The sequence below is a fragment of the Lagenorhynchus albirostris genome, chromosome 11 (genome assembly GCF_949774975.1).
Source record: "Lagenorhynchus albirostris chromosome 11, mLagAlb1.1, whole genome shotgun sequence".
In the NCBI taxonomy this organism is placed as follows: domain Eukaryota; kingdom Metazoa; phylum Chordata; class Mammalia; order Artiodactyla; family Delphinidae; genus Lagenorhynchus; species Lagenorhynchus albirostris.
In genome coordinates this window covers 66863028-66883801 of record NC_083105.1, presented here as the reverse complement: position 1 = coordinate 66883801, position 20774 = coordinate 66863028, and the positions used below count along the sequence as shown (strand labels likewise).

General features: G+C 37.8%; 1 protein-coding gene across 3 annotated transcripts in view; it reads left to right on the top strand.

The window, feature by feature from the left end:
• The window catches only part of ANO6 (anoctamin 6), a 202520-nt gene that overhangs the window by 133197 nt on the left and 48549 nt on the right, over nucleotides 1-20774 (top strand). For all 3 annotated transcript variants that reach the window (XM_060166466.1, XM_060166465.1, XM_060166468.1), the window contains 3 exons: nucleotides 4840-4974; nucleotides 14786-14891; nucleotides 19002-19062. In XM_060166466.1, the coding sequence (XP_060022449.1) occupies nucleotides 4840-4974; nucleotides 14786-14891; nucleotides 19002-19062 (302 nt within the window). The remainder of the gene's footprint in view (nucleotides 1-4839; nucleotides 4975-14785; nucleotides 14892-19001; nucleotides 19063-20774) is intronic.

Genomic DNA, 20774 nt, shown 5'->3' with positions numbered 1-20774 from the left:
TTGTAATATTTTAAGCATTCAAGTAATTTTATCTCGCTTACATTTTGCAAAGATAGTATAGAGGTTGGGTTACAGGGGGCACAGGAAGCAGGGCGAGCCGGTAGGAGGCTAGTAGCATGAGCCAGATGAGAGATCGTGGGAGCAAGTGTAGAAGCGTTTGGGGATTCAGGTTGACAGGACATGGTTATGGGTTGGACGTGGAGGGTGAGGAGAAGAGGAGGGTCAAGGTAGCCCCCGGTGGCCCTGGAGCCAGGTGCCTGTTCTTTCTATGAAATCTCAGTGCCCGTCCACCTGAACTTGGGGAAAGCCTCTTAACCTTAAAAGTGAGAGTTTTAAAACACTGAAGAATTTTCGTTATGTTTTACATTTTATTAAGGGAAATTTCAAACATATACAAAAGCAGAGAGAATAGTACAGCAAGTCTGCCTACTATGTCTGTCTCCCAGCTCCAAACATTATAAACTCCTAGTCACTGTTATTTCTTGTTTATCTCTACCTCCTACTGGGTCATTTTGAAGAAGATTCCAAATAGTGTAACATTTCGTTAGTAAAATGACAAGGTCTCTTAAATACAACCAGAGTACTCCTTTTGTTTAAAGTCATGAAATAATCAGTATTCATGTTTTCCTGATTATCACAAAAATATGTTTTTTTTTAACAGTTTTCTGGTTGTAATCAGGATCCAAACAAGGTCCAGACGTTGCAACTAATGTATCTCTCAAGTGGCTTCTAATCTATAATTTTCCTGTTTCCTTTTTGTTTTCTTTGCAGTTGTTGAGGGGCTTCTCTATTCTCTATTTGGCTGATTTCATTCTCCCCTGTGGTGTTAGACTTGTTTCTCTGTCCTATGTATTTGCTTTAGTTGAGTCATTTGATCCTCATCTAAAAGTTTGATCTGATTGAGGTTCGACTTTGTGCAAGAATACTTGTGTGGGTTTTGTACTTCTGTCAAAAGGTACATAGTGTCCATTTGTCTCTCTCGTGACGATAGCAGCCATTAATGAATGTTGCGTATTTCATTTGGTCATACTCTAATTTCTTCCTTCATTAATTAGCTGGATCGGAATTATGAAGAGGCACTGTGTCTCATTAACTCGAGTTATCCTGTAGAATAAAATTTTGAAAGAGGATGTTTGTACACATGTCAATATTTGAAGTTGATATTTTTATGAGGGTTCCCTTCCATTATTTTTGTTTTATGTTAAACCTATGGCAGGGTGATAGGTTTGATGGCTTTTTAATCATTCTTTATGGGTTTTTGTTTGGGAGCAGGGATTCTGTAAAGAAAACAATTTCCCCATGATTTTAAGTATCTTTTGCTAAAATACATTTAACTATTCCCTGTCCCTGGTCCACATGTTCCCTTTGTTGCTTCCCATTAGTAACCCCTTGAGCGCTCAGGCTATTAAACCTTCATCGCTGGTTCCCAGGGGTTAGCAGAGGGAAAATGGACTCTTTCCCAAACAGCAAACCAAACAAACCAGAAAGAACAACCTGGAGGAAACAGACTTTGCCCCGGAAAAAAAAAGCAAAGTTTCCCTCAGCACTCTCTCTGAGTGCTAAGATGTGGTATCCACAGTACAAGGACAGGATTCTATTTTAAAAAAGAGAAAGAAAGAAAGGATTATTCTGAGAATAAAATGCAGCTCTTAGGAATTAAAAATGAACAGAACAGAAAAAACCCCAACAGCCGTGTTAAAAAATGAAGTTGAAGTAATTGTGCAGAACGTAGAGCAAAAATATAAAGGAACAGCGGGAAAAAGGGGGAAAAGAGAAAAATTTAAAAATCAGTCCAGGATGTGCAATGAACAAATAATAGGAATGCTAAAAATAAGGACAGAGAAAATGTAAGGAGGAAATCAGATAAATATTTCATGACAAGTACCTGTAGAACTGTATTGAAGAACTGAGCGCCCTGAGTCTCTGGATGGACAGAGTAGTCAGAGCCCAGCCCGGAGAATGAACAGGGAGCCATCAAGCCACTGCAACGCGACCTCTCAAATACTGCAGACAGACAGAAGATCCTACGAGCCTCCAGAAAGAAAAACAGGTTTCATACGAAGGAGCAGGACTCATAATAGCACTGAATTTCTCAACAACAACACTGCCACCTACAAGAAAAGAGAGCAAGAATTTCATATTTCTGAGGAAGGTGCTTTTTTTAACTCACGGTCCGAGTGCAGTTATGGCCAAACTGTTGATTAGGTGTGAGGAATTTTCACAATTTAAACGTGCAAAGTAATGGAGGAGGTACTCCACCAAGAAAAAGACGTGGATTCAGTAAATGGGGATTCCCAACCCGAGAGAGGGACAGGGCGATCCCAGGTGACAGCTCTGTGGCAGGACTAGCAAGTCATTAATCCAGGTGGCAGGAGCTCTGAAGAGATTGAGTCAAGGACATGAAATTGATAGGCTACCTCGTGTGTTAGAAAGTAGTGAGAAAGTTACACATTAAAGGAAAGTCTGGGGTTCAATCGTTGATAAGTACACAGAAAACTAAGCAATGAACCAGAAAGACAATTATTAATTCCAGAGAAAACAAAATATTGGGCAGGACAGAAAAAGTAAGCATAGCAGATGACTTGATGCAGCTGTGAGCAGTCTTTACAGAGTCTTACTATTTATAAAGCAAGGATATTGCTCTAATCAAAATTATATCGTAACTATGTCGAGAGGATGGAGGAGTGGAGGTGTGGGTGTGTAGATGAGACGGGGATTGAAAGAGAGCTTAGGGCTTCCCTGGTGGCGCAGTGGTTGAGAGGCCGCCTGCCGATGCAGGGGACGCGGGTTTGTGCCCCGGTCCGGGAAGATCCCACATGCCGCGGAGCGGCTGGGCCCGTGAGCCATGGCCGCTGAGCCTGCGCGTCCGGAGCCTGTGCTCCGCAATGGGAGAGGCCACGACAGTGAGAGGCCCGCGTACCGCAAACAAAAAAAAAAAAAAAAAAAGAGAGAGCTTAATCCTCATCTTCCAAAGTAGAGCATCAGTAGGTGATACATATAACTGAAAAGTCAGTAAACTGCACTACAGGTTATGTTATTTAGACAGACGGAGGTAAATACTCCAGGAATCAGCTGTAAGAGTCGAAAGTGCTTGCTTCTGGCCAGGACATGGGAGAAGTTGTTGGGGACTGCTTTTTATAATCAGTGTTCTGTCAATAGAAGTGTTTGACTCTTTAATGAATGTATAGGTATAACTTTGATTAAAAAAATCAAAGCTGAAGTTTTAGAAATTGGTGTTAAGAACTGGGATGTTTGGGGCAGAGAGAGATAATAATCAGAGAATATCCCATTTGAAGGGCTTCTCATTTTCCCCAGCCTTTCAGCAAGAACCAGGAGGCAGGCTTTCTGTTTAAGATTTAAAAAGTTCTTTCTGACCTTCTTGCCTGCAGTGCGACGGGGGTACCTTCGGAAGTAATGAGCCCCTGTCACTGTAAATATCCAAGCAAAGACTGCCTGACCAGCTCTCCAAATGCAGCAGGATATTTTTACTATTGGGTAGTTGGAGCAGGCGACTCCCAACATGATTTCCAGTTTTAAATGTGGTATTTCCAGGGCACATGATTGATAAGAACATATTCAGAAAGCCTGACAGCAAAGAGCCCAAGACATCTCAAACCCACTGCCAGGGTTTTCTCTCCCAGACACCATCCCGAGCCTGCCATTTACCTGTCATCCGTGAGCCGGACCACAAAGCCCCAGTCGCATGAGAACGGACACACTGTGTTCCTCCTGCCTCCTGATTCCACATCGGCCTCAGCCCTTCGTTTTCCCCCATGGACGTGACCCACACCGAGGCCTGTGACCAGGGAGCTCTTCTCTCAGCTGCCCTGTGAGAGATGGTCCAACCCAGGGATGTTCCTGTGTGACGTCTTCTAGGACTCCAGGCTGTTTCTCAGGGCTGAGTCCCCGCCAGGCTAAGCCTGCAGAGCTCAGCCCAGCTCCACACTGAGGCAGAAGCCTCATAGAGGCCCCAGAGCCAAGTAAACCTACAGGTTTTACCAACCACTGCTGAGCCAGAAGTGAAAAGTGCGCTGAGGAAGAGTATCAGCAAGAGTCGCCTCAACGAGTGTCTCATTGCTTTCTCCTCACCCCTAAGCCCTTTGTCTCTGCCTGTGTGTATTTGTCTCCCTTTCAGGAACAATCTGGCCCTGCTTCATGCCCTGCCTCCTTTCTTATCTCGCCCACCTGGCCTCTTCCATTTACCCCGGATTAATTTAAAAACATTGAAGAGTTTCTAAAACTTAGGAAAAATAGAAGTGCTACACACAAAGAATACAGGGCAGTAGATTCCTCAGTCGCATCCGTCCTGCCCTCTCCCATTCTCATGAGTTTTATAAGTATTTTGGTCAGAGAGCCATTCCACTCCTAGTTCATTGTTATCAGCATTTTCTTATTATTTGTGATTTACATTACATTTGCTCCGAGGAAGTTCCCGAGATAGAGCAAAAACAGGTAACTGAGCAAATTGTTCGTGTTCATTTGTTTCATGCATGTTAAGAACAATCTGGGGGAATTGATCAAATCTGCCAGTCTTGACAAAGAGTGATGATAATATTCTCTATCTGCTCCATATTCAGCATTTTCCCCTCCTTTGCTGTATTCTAATTTACTTCTCTTCAGCAGGTTAATTCGTGATCAGTACTTCCATGATATGTAAAACACTTCTTGTTTCACAGTAGAATTTGGGGCCTGCTATGAAAATGGATATGTTTTTAAGGGTGAATTGAGTCAGAGGTTTAATTCTAAAGCCCCCTTTATTTAGGATCAGAAATTAGTATTAGGATAAAGCTGCAGAGTGTTCATATGTCTCTTCTGAAAATAACTTCTGTCTTTCTTCAGGAAATACTATGGAGAGAAGATTGGAATCTATTTTGCCTGGCTGGGCTATTACACTCAGATGCTTCTCCTGGCAGCAGTTGTGGGAGTGGCTTGCTTTCTCTACGGATATTTTAATCAGAATAACTGTACATGGAGGTAACCTCTCTCTATTCCTTGTTACCGTGCTGAAAAGTCGATTAGACATAAAATTATTTTCAGGGACTTAGACTGTTTTAGTAAAAGAAGACTCATCGCAGAACACTTACGGCTTTAGATGATACATCCCTTTTGTCCTGAGCATAATAACTAAGTGAAATGGACGAAAATTTTTCTTAGATAACGCAGCCCAGCCTCTGACAGGAATATTACCGTTAGGAAACACGCCAGTATTTTAAGACAATCCTTTGTTTGAAAAAGAAATGAGGTCAGGAGGGAGGATCAACTTTGAACTTCTGGCTCCCAGAGGAATGCTTCACTCAGCCCCACAGATGTGGGCCAGGAGCAGCTCTGATTGCTTCAGGGTTTCAATGGCAAAACTGGTAAAATTGGTGTTTTTATGTTTTTAGAAATGACTTCTTAACATATATTAAGGAATACGTGTTTGAAAACTCAAGTAAATGATACTTTCTTTTGTTTGTTTTACTTTAAAAAAAAAAAAAGAAAGAAAGCCCTAACAGTGTTAGGGGGAAAAAAAGTAGTAAAGAATGAGTTTGTGCTTGATGTTGAAATTAAAATACCAGCTGCGCTGTCTAGAGGGAAATACATGGGCGCCAGAACACTGAATTTCACCATCACTGTTCTGAAGTGTATTATTAATCCTTTGCTTTTGGTGATCTCAACCTCCAGAAGGGATGCAACACTGAACCAGGCATTTTCTCTTGTTCATCTGGCCTCTATCCAGGTGTGACAGCCAGATCAAAATTTCTGGGCAACAGTGACAAACCGATGACCACATTTTTCTAGCCCAGGGCATATGAGCCTGGCTCTGGAGGCAGGAAGCTTACATGGAAGCTCTGATGTATAGGCATAATTATCCATTCTGTTAACAGAGGATTCTGAGTGTTTGTGCCCGTTATGGTTCTTAGCTAGAAAGCTGCAGATGGTCTTGGAAGTACTCTCCTCTCTTCACTGGAAAAGAGTTTAGGGCCAAAGGCTGAATGTTGATATCTTTTGCCTAAATTTGCCCTTGGCTTCTCCATTGTTTCGCATATTGTTCCAGCCACAAAAAGGTATCTCAAAAATACACTTTCAAAGTGAAAAAGTAGCATTTTTATACGGTTCTTGCATGGTGGTGGCTCTCATTATAATTTATTTTATAAAATCACCATAACAGGCACACCACATGTTTCCTACTCTTTCACACAAATTAATTTACAGAAAAGGGTGTGGAGGGGGGGTATAGAGTCTTGAGGATATACTCCCTGTGCTCAAAACTATTGCGACTTTATTTACTTAATTTTTAAAAGGTTTTAAAATACTTAAAATATATGTATTTACAGTTAATTTTATTACATACTCAGTAGAGTCACAAGAATAGAAAATGTATTCAAGATGTAAGGAGTAATGATTCATTACCCAGTTTAAGAAAAAGAACATAACTGTTACCCGTGAAGTGCTTTGCTCAATTGCATCCCCTTACTTTGGAAATGACAACTATACTAAATTTTATTTTTCTCATTCCTTAGCATACACTGTATATTCTTTTTCACATGTACTTGTACCCCTACAAAATATAATTTATTTTGTGTGCTTTTGAAAATATCTATGGATAGGCAGAGGATACTCTAGGTATTTCCTCTTCTATAAAAGGCCTGTTTAAAGCTTATGCACACTTTAAAATAACAGCTTTATTGAGATATAATTCATATACCATAAAATGCTCCCTTTGAAAGAGTACAATTAGTGGTTTTAAGTACATTCACAGAGTTTTACAACCCTCACCACTATCTAATTTTAGAACATTTTCATCACCCCACAAGGAACCTTTAGTACCTTTAGTAGTCACTCCCTAACCTCCCTTCCCCTTAGCCCCTGGCAGCTACTAATCTACTTTCTGTCTCTACGTATTTGCCTATTCTGGACATTTCCTAAAGGGAACCGTATAGTATGTGCAGCGTGTGGTGTTTTGCGATTGTCATCTTTCACTTAGCATAATGTTTTCACGGTGCATCCATGGTATAGCATGGACCAGTACTCCATTCCATTTTGTGGTCAAATAATATGCCATTATATGGATACACAACAACATTGTTTATCCATCCATCAGTCGACATTTGGGTTGTTTCCACTTTTTAGCTATGGTGGATAATTCTGCTGTGATCATTCATGTACAAGTTTTTGTGTGGACATATGTTTTCATTTCTCTTGAGAATGTATCAAAAAATGGAATTGCTGGGATGTATGGTAACTGTAGATTTAACATTTTGAGGAACTGCCAAGTATCTTTTTAAAAGTGACTGTACCATTTTACATTCCCAGTAGCTATGTATGAGGATTCCGATTTCTCTACATCCTCATCAACACTTGTTATTGCTGGGTTATAAATAAATAAACAAATAAATAAATATTAGCCCCTAGTTGGTATGAAGTGGTAGGTCATTATGGCTTTGATTTGTATTTCCCTAATGCCCACTGATGTTGAGGGTCTTTTCATGTGCTTACTTTGTCATTTGTATATCTTCTTTGGAGAAACATCTGTTCAAATTCTTTGCCCATTTTAATTGTGTCATTTGTATTGTCTAGTTTTAAGTGTTCTTCATATATTTTGGATAAAAGCCCCTTATCAAATATTTATATTGCAAATATTTTCTCCCCTTCTGTGAATTGTCTTTTCACTTTCTTGATGGTGTCCTTTGAAACACAAAAGTTTTTAATTTTAATGAAGTACAGTTTACCTGATTTTTTACTTTTGTTGTTTGTGCTATTGGTGTCATGTCTTAGAAAGCATTTGTAATCCACAGTCATGAAGACTTTCTCAATGTTTATCTTCTAAAAGTTTTATAGTTTTAGGTCTATGAGTTTATTTTTGTAAATGGTATAAGGTAAAGGTTCAACTTTCTTTCTTGCCAGGTATATATTCAGGTGTCCCAGCACCATTTTGTAAAGATTATTTTCTCCCCATTGGATTATCTTGGCACCCTTGTCAAAAAATATTTGGCCATAAATATAAGAGTTTGTTATGGACTATCAATTCGTTTCTATCAATCGATATGTCTGTCCTTTATGCAAGTACCAGATTATATTGATTGCTATAGTTTTTTAGTAAGTTTTGAAATTGGAAACTTTGTTTTTCGAGATTGTTTTGATTATTCTGGGTACCTTGCATTTCCATGTTAATTTTAGGATCAGCTTGTTCATTTCTACAAAAAAGCCAGAATTGCATTGAATCTGTAGGTCACTTTAAGGACTACTGCCATCTTAACAATATTAAGGCTTCTTATCCATAAACACAGAATAGCTTTCCATTTATTTAGGTCATCTTTAATTTCTATCAATGTTTTATAGTTTTCAGTGTACACGTTTCACACTTCTTTTCTCAAATTTATTCTAAGTATTTTATTATTTTTGATGCTATTGTAAATGAAATTGTTTCCTTCATTTTATTTTTAGATTATTCATTCATGTTGTATAGAAATACAATTACTTTTTATATACTGATTTGTGTATTATAACCTTGATGGACTGGCTTCTTAATTCTAACAGTTTTTGGTGGGTTCCTTAGGATTTTAATATACTATATCATATCATCTGGAATAGAAATAGTTTTACTTATTTCTTTCTAATCTAGAGGTTTTTAATTTATTTTCCTTGTCTAGTTGCCCTGACTAGAACCTCTAGTACAGTGTTGATCTTGGGAGGAAAGTATTCAGTCTTTCACCATTAACGATGATCTTTGCTGTGGTTTTTTCGTAGATGTTCTTTATCAAGTTGAGGACATTCTCTTCTCTTCCTAGTTTTTAATCCATTATTCTGTTAATATGGCATATTACATGAATTGATTTTTGTACGGTTGAATGGTCCTTGCATTCCTGGATACATCCCACTTGATTTGATTTGATTTACTGGATTTAATTTGTTAATATTTTGTTGAAGATTTTTTCATTTATATTCATAAGAGATAGTAGTCTATAGTTTTCTTGTGATGCCTTTGTCTGGTTTCAGTATCGGTGTAATACTGGTTTCATAGAATGAATTGGGAAATGTTTCTACCTCTTTATTTTTAGGAGAGTTCATGAAGCATTGGCATCAATTTTTCTTTCAATGGCTGATAGAATTGACCAGTGAAGCCACATGGGCTTAGGCATTTCTTTGATTACTAATTCAGTCTCTTAACTCACTGTAGGTCTATTCAGGTTTTCTATTTCTTCTTGAGTCAACTTCAGTCATTTATGTTTTTCTAGGAATTTATCTGTTTCATCTAGATTATTCCATTTGTTGGCATATAATTATTGACATTATTCCCTTATATTCCTTCTTTATTTCCGTAAGGTCAACAGTAATGTTCCTCCTTTCATTTCTAAGTTTAGTAATTTTCATCTTCTCTCTTTCTTTTCTTGACTAGTCTAGCTAAAAACTTGTCAATTCTATTGATCTTTTCAAAGAACCAACTGTTGATTTTTCTCTGTTGCATATCTATTCTCTATTCCATTTATTTCTGCCTTTTGTCTTTTGATTGGAATATTTAATTCCCTTACATTAATGTAATTTCTGATAAGCTTGGAATTACATCCATTTTTCTATTTGTTTTCTATTCCATTGTTCTATTTATTTTCTCTATGTCTTATGTCTTTTTTTTCATTCCTCCATTACTACATTTTTTGTATAAAATATTTTCTAGTATACCATTTTAATTCTATTTTAATTTGTTGTTTCTTATTTTTTTGTTTGTTTGTTTGGTATTTTCCTAAGTGGTTGCCCTGGAGATTATAATTAACATCTTGTTTTAAAGCAATCTAGTTCATATTAATCCCAACTTAATTTCAGTAACATATAAAAACTCTGCTTTGGTATCGGTCTGTCCCCCTCCCCCTTTGTGCTATTATTATCAAACAAATTACATTTTTATACATTTATAAGCCCATCAACACAGTTTCATAAGTATTGTTTTATGCAGTTATCTTTTACATCAGATAGAAGAAAATAATTACATGCAAAAATGTATTTATATTTTCTTCTTTTTCTTTAACCTATGTAGTTACCTCTACCATTGCTCTTTAGTTTTTCAGCTGAGTTTGACTTACTGCCTAGTGTCCTTTCATTTAAGCCTGAAGGACTCTCCTTAGTATTTCTTGTAGAGCAGGTCTGCTAGCAGTGGAATCTTTCAGATAATTCTCCTTCATTATAAAAATCTATTATATAAATATAAATCTTTCAAATAATTTCTCCTTCATGTTTTTTTAAACTTTTTATTTTATATTGGAGTATAGCCAATTAACAATGTTGTGATAGTTTCAGGTGCACAGCAAAGCGACTCAGACTTACATATACATATACATGTATCCATTCTCCCCCAACCTCCCCTCCCATCCAGCTGCCACATAACGTTGAACAGAGTTCCCTGTGCTATACAGTAGGTCCTTGTTGGTTATCCATTTTAAATATAGCAGTGTGTATATATCGACCCCAAACTCCCTAACTATCCCTTCCCCTCACCCTTCCCCCCAGTAACCATAAGTTCCTTCTCTAGGTCCGTGAGTCTGTTTCTGTTTTGTAAATAAGTTCATTTGTATCATTTCTTTTTAGATTCCATATATAAGGGGTATCATACGACATTTCTCTTTCTCTGAATTACTTAGTATGACAATCTCTAGGTCCATCCATGTTGCTGCAAATGGCATTATTTCATTCTTTTTAATGGCTGAGTAATATTCCATCGTGTGTATGCACCCACGTCCTCTTCATCCATTCCTCTGTCAGTGGACATTTAGGTTGCTTCCATGTCTTGGCTATCGTAAACAGTGCTACAGTGAACACTGGGGTGCATGTATCCTTTTGGACCATGTTTTTCTCTGGATATATGCCCAAAAGACCCCAAATAGCCAAGGCAATCTTGAGAAAGAAAAATGGAGCTGGAGGAATCAGGCTCCCTGGCTTCACACTATACTACAAAGCTATAGTCATCAAACCACTATGGTACTGGCACAGAAATAGAAATATAGATCAATGGAACAGGATGGAAAGCCCAGAGATAAACCCACGCACCTGTGGTCAATTAATCTATGACAAAGGAGGCAAGACTACATAATGGTGGAAAGACAGTCTCTTTAACAAATGGTGCTGGGAAAACTGGACAGCTACATGTTAAAAAAAAAATGAAATTAGATCATTCTTTAACACCATACACAAAAATAAAATGGATTAAAGACCTAAATGTGAGACAAGACACTATAAAACTCCTAGAGGAAAATATAGGCAGAACACTCTCTGACGTAAATCACAGCAATAACTTTTTTGATCTGTCTCCCAAAATAATGGAAATAAAAACAAAAATAAACAAATGGGACCTAATTAAACTGTCCTTCCTTTTTTGAAGAATAGTTCTGCTGGATATAGAATTCTTGATTGACAGTCTTTTCCTTTAGCACTTCGGTGATATCATCCCACTCCCTTCTGGCTTTCATGATTTCTGTTTAGAAATCAACTGCTTGTCTTACTGAGGAGTCTTAGTACATGTTGAGTCACTTTTCTCTTTCTGCTGTCAAAATTCTCTTTTCTTGTCTTTTGACACACTGAGTCTGATGTGCCTATGTTTGGATATCTCTTAAGTTTATACTACTTGGAGGTTGTTGAGCTTCTTGGATGTACAAATTAATGTTTTCATCAAATTTGGGAAGTTTTTCAGCCATTATTTCTTCACATATTGTTTCCGCCCCTTTCTTTCCCTCCTTCCTTCTGGCACTCCTATTATGTGGATTGTTGATGGTGTCCCACCCATCTCTTGAGGCTGTGTTCATTTTTTGTCATTCCTTTTTCTTTGTGTTTCTCAGACTGGATAATCTCAATAGACCTAGTTTTAAGTTAGCTGACTTTCTCTTCAGCCAGTTCATATCTGCAGAGGAACCTCTCTAGTGAATTTTTCATTTTAGTCATTATTGGTCTTTTAAATAATTTTTATCTATTGATATTCTATTGATATTCTCTGTACAATGAGATGGTCACATACTTTAATTTGTTAAGCATGGTTTCTATTAGTTCTTTTTTTTTTTTTTTTTTTGCGGTACACGGGCCTCTCACTGTTGTGGCCTCTCCCGTTGCAGAGCAACAGGCTCCGGACGCACAGGCTCAGCGACCATGGCTCACGGGCCTAGCCGCTCCGCGGCATGTGGGATCTTCCCGGACCGGGGCACGAACCCGCGTCCCCTGCATCGGCAGGCGGCCTCTCAACCACTGCACCACCAGGGAAGCCCTCTGTTAGTTCTTTAACATATGTATAATTGCTTATTTATGTCTTTGTCTAGTAATTTCAGTGTCTGGACATCCTCAGGGAGTTTCTATTGACCTCTTTTTTACCCTGTGTTACGGCCAAACTTTTCTGTTTCTTTGTGTATCTTGTAATTTTCTGTTGAAAACTGGGCATTTAAAATATTGTGGCAGATCTGGAAACCAGATTTTTCCCCTCCTCAGGGTTTGTTGTTGCTTCTGTTGTCATTGCTGTGCTGCTGCTATTTATTTAGTTATTTTCCTGAGCAAATTCTGTAAAGTCTGTCTTCTTTATCGTGCATAGCCATGAGATCTGTGTACAAAAGCTTAGTTGTCAGCTAATGATTGGACAGTGATTTCTTTACATACTTGGAACCAATCATTTTTTTGAGCCTTTGCTGAGTGGCTCTGTGTTTGTGTGTTGGGGAATACCTTCAGCCCTCCAGCAGGCAGTTTGCAGCTCTTCCTTAGCCTTTACTTCTTGCTTATGCGAAACCTCAAGGTCAGCCAGAGTTGAGAGATTAAGGTTTTCTCAGGTCTTTGCTGGTCATATGCACTGTCCACAATTCTGGGAATTTGTTGGAGGTTTTTAACCCTACCCCCACCCCCAGAACATCTCATTTCGCAGCTTTTCCTTCTAAGTTTTCTAGTCAGCATCTTGTTAGTCTCTGTTGGTGTCACTGCCTCAGGCAATTGTAATGTTAAATAATTCCTGCTAATTACTTTCAACAGACACTTTGGGGATAGGGCTATTTGCACAGCATGAGCTTGAGATAGGTCAAATAGTGACAACTCTCTGGGGATGGGTTTTTTGGCAACTTCAAACCACTTCTGCCCCTTCAGTGGCTGCTAGGCTACCTTGGTTGTGAGACTGTTGGTTTTAAAGGCCACCATGAAGCTGAGGTTATGGGGATGGCAATAAGTCAAGTTAAAGTGCCCCAAATTTTATGGAAAAGATTCAGCTATTTTTCCTCAAATAAGCACCCCTCAGACTGCTGGAAGACTTTGTTTAATTTCCACAGTTCTGCAGAGGTTAATTTTGACAGATTTTGCCAGTGTCTTTGCTTTATAGAGGAGCAAGTTTTCCAAGATCTTTACTCAGATATTCTAGAAGTGTTTCTCATGCCCAGTTATATTTTACTGAGTTAGTTGCAGGGCCAACTAATTCTGCAACTCCAGTCCCATTCACGTAAGAGTCCATCTGCATGGCTTCTCCTAGAGCAGTGTGTAACCTGTTGTTAGTTTGTTGGTTTTTTCTTACTAATTTGTAGTAGTTTTAAAAATACTCTTGTGAGTAGTCCTTTGTCATTTTTACGTGTTGCAAAACTTCTACCAGTCTGTGACTATCTTTTTTCCCTCTCTTTATGGTGTTTTAATGAAGTTCTTACTTTTAAAAGATTTTGAATGTATTAATATTTTCCTTTATGATTTAAGCTTTTTGTCTCATTAGTAGAATTTTTCCTTACCCCAAGGTTATCTAGATAGTCTTTTAAATTTAATTTTCATTGTTTTTTTAATAAGTTGGTACTATTGCATTTTTATTTTCCACCTGGAATTGATTTGTATATGATAGGATTTTGTGGTTCAACTTCACCTTTTTCTGTGATATTCCATTGCAGCAGCCCTATTTATTCAAACATCAGTTCTTACCTTACTAATTTGCTGGGCCTACCCTGCATGTTCTACATCAGTTTTGGTGTATACAGAGGTCTCTTTCTGAACTCTTTATTTTGTTCTCTTGCTCAGTTTTTCTTAACCTATCCCAGTAGCACCTTGTTCTTTAGGAGATGTCTTGAGTGTTCTGAGGCTTTGCTCTTCTATTCAATTTACAGCTCATATAAAGGAGAAGTAACATCTTCAAGTATTGATTCTTCCAAATTGTGACCATGATAATGTACCCAATTTATATAGGTTCTTTACTCTCCCAGAACAGTTTTATCGTTTTCTCCATATAAATTTCATACATTTTGAATTAGATTTTTATACCTAGGCTCTTCATATTTTTTAAGCTATTGAAAAATGGTGTTTTAAAAACTGTTGCAGGTCTTTAGAGACACAGTTTCTTTTTGTGACCCTATATATATTATGTATACTGATTTTGTGTCCAGAAAACTTACTAAACTCATTTATTCTCACAATTTATCTGCAGGTTTTATTGAGTTGTCCATATAAACAGTTATGTAATCTGTTAGTGATAGGAGTTTTCTTCCCTTGCCATTCCTCCTATCTTTGTTTTTTTGTTTTGTTTTGTTTTTTTTTACTTACTGTGCTGGCAAGGACCTCCACTGAAAAGAAGGGATGATAGCAGGACCCATCATCTTGTTTCTGATGCAAAGGAAATACTTTCACCATTTTACTATTAAGTAGAATGGTTTTTTATAGCAAGATTTTATCAGGTTAATGAAGTTCATTTCCATTCCTAGTTTCATAAGAATTTAGTTTAGTTTTCTTATCATGAATGGATGTTGGATTTTATCATGCTTGTAGAAAGAAAGTCCTGTTCATTAAATTTTTTTAAAATTAAATTTTATTTTTCTCTTTTCTTTAGCAAAGAAGTTTGTGATCCTGATATTGGCGGCAAGATCATAATGTGCCCTCAGTGTGATAAGCTTTGTCCATTCTGGAAACTCAATGTTACTTGCGAGTCCTCAAAGGTATTTTTTTTCCCAAACATTTACAAGTAATGAAAGATGTTTTTTCTTCTAAAAATTTTAGTACAACATAGTGATTATAATTTTTCCCTCTGAGGAATTTAGAAAGGTTGTCAACTAAATCTTCATTTTGAAAGATAGATATAAAATGCATCTGTTTATTCCTTGTTTACAAATAATAAATTGAAATTAAAAGCCTTATCTAAAGTCTCCTGAAGGGTCAGTGAGGAACTGTGGAATTGAAACTAATTTAAGTATTTCAGGTAATCAAAGCAGAAATCTCAAACCTGGCTTATCTCATAAATACTATTTAATAGGTTTACTATTATAAGTATTTTCCTTAATTCAAGTGAATGGAAACCTGAAATCTGTACTTGTGTTTTCCCACTTTGAAAGTGTGCTGAAACTCTGCTTGGATTTTTAAAGACCTTGCTGGTCAGATTTAGACTGTATTTATAAAAATGCATAAGAAAGGTTTTGTCTGCAAATGGTAACAGCTATTCACTTTGTCTCAAAACATTCCCACAAAACACATCTGGTTCCCCTTATACATGCAGATGATCTTGAGCTATATGACTTCTTAAAATCCAGGAGGTTTAGGAAAAGCACTGAGACTGGAGAGAGCTTACTGAAAGGCATGCCAGAAACGCCAGACAGGAAGAAAGATGGTCTGCTTGCTTCAGAGAGTTTTCCTGACAACTTTGATGTTTGTAGTAGTCTCCATTGTCTTGATCTTTCCTCTGTCCCCTAGTTCTGCCGTGAAAGTTTAGGAATCTTTATATGACCTCAGAATATTCTGATCTACTCCGTGTAAGTCTTATTTTAACTGAATACACTGCTAAGATAGTGATGCCACTTTATAGTCTATACTTTGCAAAGTTCTTGTAACTATATCATTACTTGACACACAAAACAGCACTGTGAGACTGGCAGAACAGGTGTTACGTCCATTTTACAGATTTAAACACTGAGGATCTGAGAGATTAAATGATTTGCTCAAGATCACCCGCCTAGTAACTGACAAAGCCAGAAAATGATAGCAAATCTGCCTTCCTTGCTATTACCGTGTTCTTCAGTGGCTGACTGTAGTACCAGGCACTCTACTCTCAAACTGAACTCTATGTTTGGAAAATTGTTCCACCCCTTAATTAAGGTGATTGCAGGGTATTGTCAGCACATGGATTTCTACACTTAATTTATGAATTAAAATACATTTCATTTCCCACCCCCCTCAACCAACACAAGTTTCAGACTATAAATATCTATGATAGATCACTCAAAGTAAAAGACTTGGAGCTAGTGAGAGAGAGAACCTGCCTTCCAGTGATGTTGACCCATAAAGGTCACTAGTTAGTGTGTATCCCCAGGCACTGGATTTAAGGCAAGTGCCGACAATAATACCAGAGGCAAACTGCACTCCACAAAGTACAAATGGAAATTCCATTTTCCTTAAGAAATTATTTTTCACACACCCAACCCACATCTCTTTTCTCATATCTTCTGCTCCACCTAGCCATCCTTAAGCACATGACTTTCAAATATGTCCCTGTGTACATTGTTTTTTTCATTGTTTTGGAAAAAAATGAATCATTCTCTTCCAGTTTCCCCAAAAAATCCCTTGAGTCTTGTCAGAGTGATTCACAAAGGAAGGGAAGCATATAAAAGAATATGAGTAAAACAATGAAATGAAAAAATAAGGTAAAAAAGGAGAAAAAGAGAAGCACCTTTTCATGCTTTTCTGCTTATTGGTTAATTCAGTCATTTCTTCAATTATACATTTTTATATTCATTTCTTTCCTTTTGGAAAGAGATGGTGTATTCACTAATTGACATGTATGCCAGAATTGTTAACAAATTAGAAATAGAAATAGAAAATCAGGATCAAGGAAATGAAGAAACAATTATGGAAGTAATCAGGATTAATACTGTTCTTGTGACTGAGCATTAAATAAAGTTCTTAGCTTTTAGCTGGCAAGATAAAGAGGAAACATGGTTATGGTGTAATATTTAGTTCTTTGAAATACACGATTATAAAATTTTGATTTTGTTCCTTTGCAGGAAGAAAGCATAGCAAAAGGTCACTTTTCTAGATTCTAACTGGTTCCTCTGCTTAAAATCATCATGCCTGCGTATACAGCTCTCTCTTATTTCCTGCTCCACCTGACTAAAGCAGTATGCTGACTCGGGGCCGCTGTTAACACAGCCGGCTTTCCCTCTCTGTGCCATCCCGCCAAGCAAGCTAAGCTAAGCTTCTTACCAAGAAAGCTCTTTGCTTATCTTCTTCCCTACTTCCTGCTTCCATGTTGCTCCTGGGGCACGGAGAGCAGAGAGGCCAGCCAGCCGTCTTCTTCTTTCTCTCCGTTCCTTGATCCTTACACAAGTGGCAAAAATGGTAACTTCCTCCAAGCCACCTAACTCCCTCTCATAAGAGTGCAAGGCACATCTCTCGTCTTGAGCTGGGCAGCTGGGGTGAGCTTGGCATTAGCAGTAAACTTGCCTTTTCTTGCTGCTCCTTTTTTTTTCCCCCCTCTAACATTGACAGATGTGCTTCCAGTGGCTTTTTCTCAGCATAATAGGATTTTCTCTTTCTGGAGTGAGGGTGGAGGTGTCAGGGCAGATAGGGAGGTATCAAATAGAGGTTTGCATTGATTCCTAGAAGAAGAGTAACATTGGATAGAATCTTCCAGAATAACATTATAACACGCAGAAATGTTTCTTTTAGGACTTTTCCTGCAATAATTTTCAATAAGGGATAAGGTATGACATTAAAAGAAAGCTTGGAAAAGATAGTTCCATAAGAGTCAAAGCTAAAGGACTTGAAATCATGTTCCATAGAGTCCCAGGAGTAGAGGAATAAATAGGTGGGGAGCATTGTTCCCCAGACGGATCACTCATTTATCAACTTTGTCTTCCTTGAGCTGGACTTTTGAGAGGAGTAATTGAAAGACAGTTCGGGACTGTGCTTTCCGCTCAGGGTATATGTGGATGACTGAGGGCATCTATATGCTTTGGAAAAAGGATCTATAAGAAGATGGGTGGGTGGATATTATTTTACAAAAATAACATAACTTATATTTTTATGTAGATAAAAGTTTACTCATTTTATATCAGTATAAAGGGCAACATAGAAAGAACCTTTATAAGAGTTGAGTTTTTCTGAGAAGCAGATTTGAATTTTCTCTGGCACTGGAAAGTTTGCTATTCATTCATTTATTTATTTGTTTATTTTTAGCCTATAGCTTCCTTTTCTACCATGTCTTCTTTACTTTTCATAAGGTCTGTTATAAAGTTGATATTATGTTTGCCACTTTTTCCACTAACTTAATAGACCTTTTTTAGGAGATATAACAATGCTCACTAATGAAAAATCGGTAACTAATTGGAAGATCTTCCAGGAATTCAGAGAGGGAGATAGACTATTTTTATACTAGCAAAAAGGGGAACTAGTAAATAGCAGAACTAGTAAATAGAGTATGTCATGTATTCCTTCATGATCATTGTACCCTTTGTAACATCAGCAAAAGCATCTGTGCCTCCTTATCCTAAAGGAAGCTTCCATCAGCGATGGTAGAAAAGTCATCATTGGATTTGAGGAAACAGAGCTGTCTCCTGGGGGAGAGCCATCTCAAAGTAAACCCCAGCTTTGCGCTTCTCTTAACAAGAAATGCAGGAATTCAGGAACTTGCCCTCTGACGAGGGTTGGATAATCAGATGCAAATCATAAATCTAAAAGTTGTTTGGAGTTCATTGTATTCTTAGGGCCATTCTATTTCCTCAAATTCACTATCATAGTCCATAAAAAGAGGCTGTTATTCAAAAGTATGTTAGAAGCTTTCAGCAGCGTGGGATCTTAGCAGCTGAGCCTATTTCTTTATCATGATATGGAAAGATTCCATTGGAAAATGTACTCTGGTAAATACAGCAGAGGCTGTCTGCTTTCAAGAGAATGAGAAATCTCATCTGTAAGTATGTAGTAGATATAGTGATTGTCAAACTAGATAACAGCTTTAAAAGAAATTCCCAAAGTGTAGCATATACAAAGCAGTTCATATTTGCTGAATCCTAGTAAGTGAAGAACATGATTCATGTACATGTTATTATTGTATTTTCCAGAAATTGTGCCTCTTTGACAGTTTTGGAACCCTAGTCTTTGCAGTATTTATGGGGGTATGGGGTAAGTTATGTCCATTTTTTTCAGTTTCCTTTTGCCTCTTAACTAAAAACAAACAAACAAAAACCTTAAGATCATACAAGTACCGAACTAAATAGCATTATATGGTTTTATATAGGTGATTAAGGTAACCCACTTGTAGTCCCTTGGATTGCCCAAACTTCATCTCCCCCCAGACTCCATTTATAATTCTTAAGGACATTGTATCAATTACTGCGTAAAAAACTACCTCAAAATGTAGTGGCTTAAAACACAGGTTTATTGTTTCTCATGATTCTCTGCGTCAGCTGGGAGATTCTCCAGGCATAGTTCGCCAGGAGGGGTTGGTCTGTGGGGCTCAGCTGGGCTACCTCCTCTGGGTCTACGTGGTGTCCCATCCTCCAGTGGGCTGGCCCAGGATTCTTCACATGGAAGTTTAGGGTTCCAAAGAGAAGCAAGACAGGAGAAGCGTACTCCAGGCGTTTTTTAAGCCTGTGTTTGCATCAAGTTTGCAAATGTTCCATCAACGAAAGCAAGTCATGGTCAACCCAACAACAATATGAGGAGGTGGGAGGACTGCTCAAGGGCTGGATACACAGGGGCATGATTCACTGGGAGCCATTATTGTAATAACCCTCATAGCTGTGATCCAACCTGACTCTCAAGGGTTTGGGGTTCAGGAAAAGCAGCAACACAAGGATTACAGGTAACCTTTCTTCTTTATACACTTCTATATGGGTATGTGCTGCTACTCTTATAATAGAGAGTTTAATAAATAGAACAGATATGATCCTAAAGAATATAATTTGTATATAGAAGCTTTAATACTATATATTATTTATTTTGAATAGCCTCATTAATGTAATGAGGCAATTATCATTTTATTTAAATACAGACTTTCACCTGTTTAATTGATGTAACTGTTCTACCATAGAAGAAAAAACGTCCACTTTCCAAGATAAATGCATTTCCAGTTTCATTGTGTAAGTCAAGGGGGAAATAGTGTTCAGGGTGTAGATAGTTGGGGGAAGAAACAGAACCAAGTCTTTTATTTTGGAGAAGACAACACATCAACACATGCAACTCACGTATAGATACAGCTGTTTACAGGTGTCCTCGGTGGTATTTCTATTTTGCAGTGGTTGTGCCTATGAAGGGTCCCCAAATGAATCATAGAACAGACAGGCCAATTATTTTGGACACTTTTAAGAGATATTAGTTGCCACTGCTGCATAAACTCTAAGGAGGCCAAACTTACCTAATAAGTCACTCTGTCGTTCAGACATTTAGCATGTTTTGGCTGGAGGCCAAACACTAGCTAATATTTGACACATGGGAGACTAAAGATCAAAGTCATATATTAAGATTCTCTGTACTCCTCCACTGTAAAATAATCTTTTTTTTTTATCCCCGGTAAGAGGGTGGGTGCCCAACACTTGGGTGGGGTCACTTTTAACTATGGCGTAAACCTCAGTCTCAGCACTGGTTCATAATCTATAAAATTCTAACACACCTATTGAACTCCATATACTAATGGATGCTGATAGCCCTAATTAAAAGAGACTTTTAAAATAAAGCAAAAAATACTAACTTTGGCACTGGAAAGAAGAACTTCAAGGTCCCTAGCCCACCCTGCTTTCTGTGATCGTTAACTACACCATGTTTATAGAACTGACAGGCATATCGAGCCGCTGCTTTTATTTCATCAGATGGTAGAATGCAGAAAACATTTCGGC